Source organism: Cannabis sativa, chromosome X (genome assembly GCF_029168945.1).
Source record: "Cannabis sativa cultivar Pink pepper isolate KNU-18-1 chromosome X, ASM2916894v1, whole genome shotgun sequence".
NCBI lineage: Eukaryota > Viridiplantae > Streptophyta > Magnoliopsida > Rosales > Cannabaceae > Cannabis > Cannabis sativa.
This window is the reverse complement of record NC_083610.1, coordinates 14,208,561-14,214,824: the sequence shown is the minus strand read 5'-3', so window position 1 is coordinate 14,214,824 and position 6,264 is coordinate 14,208,561. Positions and strand designations below refer to the sequence as shown.

The 6,264-nt window shown below is 33.8% G+C and overlaps 1 protein-coding gene across 3 annotated transcripts; it reads left to right on the top strand.

Annotated features, from left to right (window-relative positions):
- Nucleotides 1-2,136: 2,136 nt before the first annotated feature.
- LOC133031673 (uncharacterized) lies at nucleotides 2,137-4,812 on the top strand. Of its 3 annotated transcripts, none has more exons than XM_061105193.1 (4): nucleotides 2,137-2,434; nucleotides 2,827-3,438; nucleotides 3,547-3,739; nucleotides 3,990-4,812. In XM_061105193.1, the coding sequence occupies exons 2-4, from the start codon at nucleotides 2,977-2,979 to the stop codon at nucleotides 4,475-4,477; spliced, it is 1,143 nt and encodes a 380-aa protein (XP_060961176.1). In that variant the 5' UTR covers nucleotides 2,137-2,434; nucleotides 2,827-2,976; the 3' UTR covers nucleotides 4,478-4,812. The 3 variants fall into 3 exon arrangements, with proteins under 3 accessions (XP_060961176.1, XP_060961178.1, XP_060961177.1); XM_061105195.1 differs by having other exon boundaries at nucleotides 2,137-2,606; XM_061105194.1 differs by having other exon boundaries at nucleotides 2,137-2,635.
- The last annotated feature ends 1,452 nt before the right edge of the window (nucleotides 4,813-6,264 follow it).

The following is a 6,264-nucleotide window of genomic DNA, read 5'->3' as shown; positions in this document are numbered from 1 at the left end:
AAAGCATCATCCACATTTAATTTAAAATAACCTGGCTTAGGAGTTGCTGGTGTAGAACTGTCATGGCTACAACCTGAAAACACTTTAGGAAGAGTGTGAGCATGAAAATCCTGGGCATCTGAAAACACTTTAGGAAGATATTTCTTCATGTATATTGAAGCCAACTTGTTCCAGAGACCCAAGGCCTTGTCTTCATCTAAAACTTCCCTCAAAACCTCATCACTAAGACTAAGGAGGATGGCACTAAGTGCCTTGGCTTCAATTTTAAGTTTCCTTCTTGTCTTCAATCAATTCCATGACTTCAACATTAAATGCTTCATAGATCCCTTGGTGAACTAGAATAGCCTTCATTTTGATTCTCCATAGGCTGAAATCATTGGAACCAGTTAACTTGTCCACCTCAAATCTTGTTGTAGCCATTCAAACCAGGTTCTTGATTGCTTGAATTCAATTCTTGAAAGTTTGAATTTGATTCTTGAAATGTTGAAGATAATTCTTGATTGGTTGAATGTGATTCTTGAACTTTAAACCCTGAGCTGTGATACTATTTGTGGTGAATGATCTCCCTCAAAATCGATTGTTACAGTAGTAACGATACTCAAGAATGCACAAATAAAACTAAAACCAATCACAAAATCAAAACTAGAACTTAATTGAATTTAGACAAAGAAAACTTAGCTTAAGAATGAGTGAATCATTGATCTTTATTGCTTAAATAGTCAATAGTACACAATCGAATGAACTCAAGATTACAACTCAACACAATGAATGATTACAAAGAAATGTAGAAATGTCTCACAATATGAGAGATATCACTTCTAGAGTGATACTCCCATTAAATCCCTCCACACACACACACACTCCTTGGACACACGCACGCACGCGCTTACACACACACACACACACTCTCTCTCTCTCTCTCTCTCTCTCTCTCTCTCTCTCTCTCTCTCTCTCTCCCTAAACTTGTCTTTAAATCTGAAGTATGAGCTTTGGAGATTGGAGATCAGAAATCCCTTGAAAGAGTAGAGACACTCCTATGTATAGTTGTTGGTAGGGTCCTCTTTAAGTTGGTATTAAAGCCAACTATTACAACTAAAAACAGATTTCTTCAGATTCATCTGATGAGTGAATAGATGGACCTATTGACTTTGACAAATTAAGTGAGTTTAATCCCAACAAGGCTTAACATATGTGTAAAGTTTAATTAAAGTAAAAGTGTGTGGTTTTTTCTAATTACCTGAAGCCTTTGGTAAGCTCATCTTTCTAACTTTATAAATACATATTGTCATCACAATTGTATAATCAGATAAAAATAAAATTTCTTTTAATTTAGAGATTTAAAGAAGAAGACTTAGTTGATTGAATTGTACTATCAAACTTGAGATAATAGCTATGGTTCAATTATGTATCCCTAATTATTATCTTATTATTATTATATTATATATTATATATTTTAATCTCAAAATTTAATTAAAAATCAATCTAATTCAATTATATTTATATATATTAAAAAAATTATTTATATTTATTATATGATGAAAATATTAAAAAATAAAAAATTATACATAAATTATATTTTTAATGGTTTTATGATGCTTGTTCTAGTTTATTATTTGACAATTGTTGTTTTAATTATTTTAAATTTTTAATTACATTTAAGAGTATTTTGATAGAGTATTGAACGTAATAGACATTTAAATTTTACTTATTTTTGTTATTATTATTTTTTTTTTTGTTGGAGTTAATATTAAAAATTAGTTATGTATTCCAATCCAACCTACAACAAATTGTTTTCTTTCCCAAAAACTCAAAGACTGTTTCATGAAATTAAAACCTGAAATGTTAACGGAGATGGAGACATGATGGAGTAACCACCACTTCGGTGACTTGATGAAAACAATTGTGGGCATAGCAGGAACAAGAATCATGTCATTATTACGGTGTCGTTTTAACTGCAAAATAGTTCAAACTGCTGACACCATCCATCATCGATTGATTGGATTCAAACATTTTCCTTTTCCGAGGGAGATAGATAAAACATCCTGACACGTAAGACTTACAGGTGGCAGTATAGTCCTAGTCAGCACTGAGCTCCTCACCTTCTATCTTTATATTCCCACGCTTCTGCTGCTTATGTCTCCCCCTAACTTAAGAAACTGTAACCCAAAACAACACGAAACCACTGATCGCCCCATTCCTCTCTCTCTCTCTCTCTCTCTCTTTCACATTTTCAAAACTTACCGCCGGTGATTATTCGCCGGTAAATGAAGGATCCGGTGATCGGTGCTTATTCAAATTTAAATGGCCATGACGTCTTATATAGTATCTTACTCTCGCGTATCACGGGGAATCTCTAACCATTTTATCTGAAGCAAAAGCGACTTTAACTTGGCAGAGTTTTGAAGTTATTCCATACTTGGTTTGGCAATCAGAGGTGCGAAAGCCTTATATAATATTTTATATACATATTTATAAATATATAAACACGCAGAGATTAAACCGAGCCTTTGTCTGGTTTTTGAGCCTCGAATTTTGCTCAACTGCGTCATTTTTTGCAAAATTGTGGATCTCTGAGTCGATTCTGTACGTAGCTCTGATCGATGAAGGTGATGCAGAGTTTTCAATGTCTGTTTTGGTAAAAGCATAGGCTTTATTGTGTGACTCTCATAATTTTCCCTTTTTGAGTTTCACTTTATTTTTTCTTTTTATATAAAATTTTGGGTTTCGGTAGAGAGTGGTTGTACTTCTTTCCTTCTTGGTTTCTGAAGTTCAGTGCCCTCCTGGGGATTTTTTTATTTTTTTTTATTTTATATATATATATTTTAGGACTTGGAGAAGAAAGATATATCGGTCAAATTCTTTGACTTTCAAACTCGGAAAACCAGCTCTGTTTCTGGTCTGAAAATGGAGTTCAGAAGATAGCTTTTTCAAATAGTAGAGGTGCTACCGATCGAGTAAGAAAGAGCTTTTGAAGTGATGCCATTCCCGATGAAGATCCAGCCCATTGATTGTCACACTCCGACTCAGGAACCGACTCGGTTAATCGAACCAGTTAAACCGGCGGTGAAGACGTCACGGTTCAAGCGACTCTTCGAGCGGCAGTTCACGAGTGTCTTGAGGCTTTCTGCGCCTGCGCCTTTGGTGGAGAAGGCCGGCAGCGGAGACGAACCGCGTTTCATCAAAGAAGCGAACAATAACAGCTCCGGCGACCTGCAGTTCGAGCCGAGCTCGGTGTGCTTAGCGAAAATGGTTCAGAATTTTATCGAGGGAGGTAATGGAAACGAGAAACAAATTTCTGCTTCGAGGTGTGGCCGGACCCGCTGCAACTGCTTCAACAGGAGCTGTAACGATAGCTCCGAAGAAGATTCGGACTTATTCAATGGATTTGGTCATGATTCCAATTTAGTCAATTCTGGCGAGGGTTGTGAAGTTCTCAAGGTGAATTGATCAGAGTGTATGAACGAATTTTTCGTTTTCAGTATAATAATGAGAAAAAAAATCTGTCCAACTGTTCTTCGTTTCTGAACATTTTTCTTGTGTGGTTAGGGTTTGGTTCTTTGCTCGAGTGTTAGTGAAAGGAATTTATTAGCAGATACTGCTAGGATCGTTGATCGGAACAAGATCTGTAAGCGTAAAGACGAAATTTGCAGACAAATCGTTACTGATGGATTATTGGCTCTCGGATACGACGCTTCAATCTGCAAATCTCGTTGGGAAAAATCCCCCTCATACCCTGCCGGTACTAATTTTGTCATTTTAAATCTAATATTTCCTAAATAATCGTTTGGATATATATTGTTTGGTTGCTGGGAAACACGGAAGGAAAATCCAATTTAATTCATCTTCCTTTTTCTGACATAAGGAATAAAATAAATTTTAAAAAATATATATAAAAAAAAAAAGAAAAGAAAAGAAAATCAGTGCTCAATTTCCTGAAGAAAAAATCCAATCCAATTTAATTAATTAAATTTGTCTGTATCTATGTACAGGAGAATACGAATACATAGACGTTATAATCGATGGTGAACGATTAATAATCGACGTTGATTTTAGATCAGAGTTTGAAATCGCTCGACCAACCAAGACCTATAAGACAATTCTCCAAACTATACCGTACATATTCGTCGGGAAAGCCGACCGGCTCCAGAGGATTATTCCGGTGGTCGCTGAGGCGGCGAAGCAGAGCTTAAAGAAGAAAGGAATGCCTGTCCCGCCGTGGAGGAAGGCTGATTACATCAAAGCCAAGTGGCTTTCTTCTCACAAACGAAACGCGCCTCCCTGCTGCGGCGAGTCCGGTCCGAGTTGTCGGTGCTGCTGCAACTCAGTTTCAGTGGAGAAGAAGACCGAATCGGGTGTGGTGGAAGAGGAAAAATCTAAAGCTCTGAAAGAATGGATAATGGTGCCCAGACAACTTATTGGTTTTGGGGTCAAGGAAAAGGTCACTGGTTTGGCTTCTGTTATGGTCGATGAGCCATGAAAATTTTGATTTTTGATTTTTTTTTTTAACTGTGGAAGAATCACGTTCGTATATGGTTTGCTTATGTGATAGTACTACTGTAACATGTCGATCCCCTTCTGTTTTTTTGTTGTAAGGGTCTAATTTTACTTAATATCAAGAGACTAGCATAGAATATACAGTTTGATAATATAAAGAGAAAAACATGATGAAAGTTACGATCGAGTTTTGTCTCATGTTTTTTTTTCTATTTGGATCGAGTTTTTGTATTTGTATGTACATGTCAGTGTTTTTTTTTTCCTTTAAACTTTGGATTGGATACATATTGGTATAATACAGTTTTCATTTGACCTTGATTGATTGAATTAAAGATGGGTATCAAACGACTTTGCAAAAGAAAAAAAAAAAGATGGGTATCAAACTTCAAAGTCCCAAATTTGTTCAACATATGGACAACAGTACAAGTTCTTTATTTATTTTTTTTAAAATCATCAAATAAAGGTTTTGAATTGATACCATAATTATTACTTTTGGTAACATTTGTGGTTAAAAATTAAAATGAAAAAGGGAAGAAGAAACAATAAGAGAATGGTGCTAATATATTTTGTAGCTAGAAATAACAATAAGAGAAAGCACAACTGTTATTTTCCGTTGCACAAGGAGGTGGGTGGTAGAGATGAACGCCGTTTGTCTTTATTTAGTTTAGTCGTTTTCCTTTTCCGGTCAAAGACGAAAACTCAAACGTTTTCCGTCAGTTATAACAATAGCAATAATCCTTAACACCTGGCGCATAGAAGTCATTTGCTCTATACTTTATGCTAACGTGCACCGAATTTTGTCGTTTGCGTGCCTCGTACTGAACCAGGCCTCTCAGCAATCTCGGAAAATACCATATCTTTATTCTTTTTAAGCTTTAAAAGCATAGGCTTTTTTCTCTTTGCAATTTTAAAATACATTTTTATCTATAATTTAGTATTAAGCATAGTAATCAATCATTGCGATTGTAAAATTTTAGTAATGAAACTTATTAAATATTAAATTTGTGATAGCTATTCTTATCCATATCCGCGTTTTTTTCTAAGTAAACAATAAATTTTCTGTATTCTATTTTAAATCATTTGCAAAAAAAAAAAAAAAAAAAAATAGTGGGCCCAAAATGTAACATAATTGCTTTGTGTGGGGTCAAAATGTTAATAATAATAATAATATAAATAATAGCGAAGATTATGAAGCAATGTCTAACTGTATACGTGGTGAAAGGAACCTATCAACTACTAAAATATTCATTTATTACATTGAAAACCCTTTACCTCTGTATATCAAATTCTACTTTATTTATTTATTTATTATTTTTTTTTTTTAGAATAATCACTGTTGTTATAAATTGGAATCATTTACAACAACAGAAAAAATAAAGATAGAGTATTTCTCCTATTCAACGTATGTCATCATCTAACCCTAAAGCAAATTTAGCGAGTCCATGAACTGCTTGATTAACAGTTCTTTTAACATGGGATATAATTATAAATTGAACAACGATGTTTTTATTATTTTTATTTTATAGCAATTTTGAATAGAAATTAGCTTAAGAATAAGGGGTATTTCTAAAAATATGGAGAAAAAATTGATGTATTTGTCTTGTAAATTTAATCACACTAAATATGATAATTTTTTTTTAAAAGAAAATTAAAAATATGGAATAAATCATTATAGATAAGAAAGAATACCATAAAAAATAGTGAAATACTATTTTAGACCTTATTTTTTACAAAAATTACCAATTAGACTATTAATTTTGTTAAATGACA

Bases quoted from the DNA above. Each gene is read 5' to 3' on its own strand.
- LOC133031673 (XM_061105193.1), top strand. From the start codon at position 2,977: ATGCCATTCCCGATGAAGATCCAGCCCATTGATTGTCACACTCCGACT. The intron at 3,439-3,546 runs GTGAATTGATCA...TTGTGTGGTTAG, and splicing joins AGGGTTGTGAAGTTCTCAAG to GGTTTGGTTCTTTGCTCGAG. The intron at 3,740-3,989 runs GTACTAATTTTG...ATCTATGTACAG, and splicing joins ATCCCCCTCATACCCTGCCG to GAGAATACGAATACATAGAC.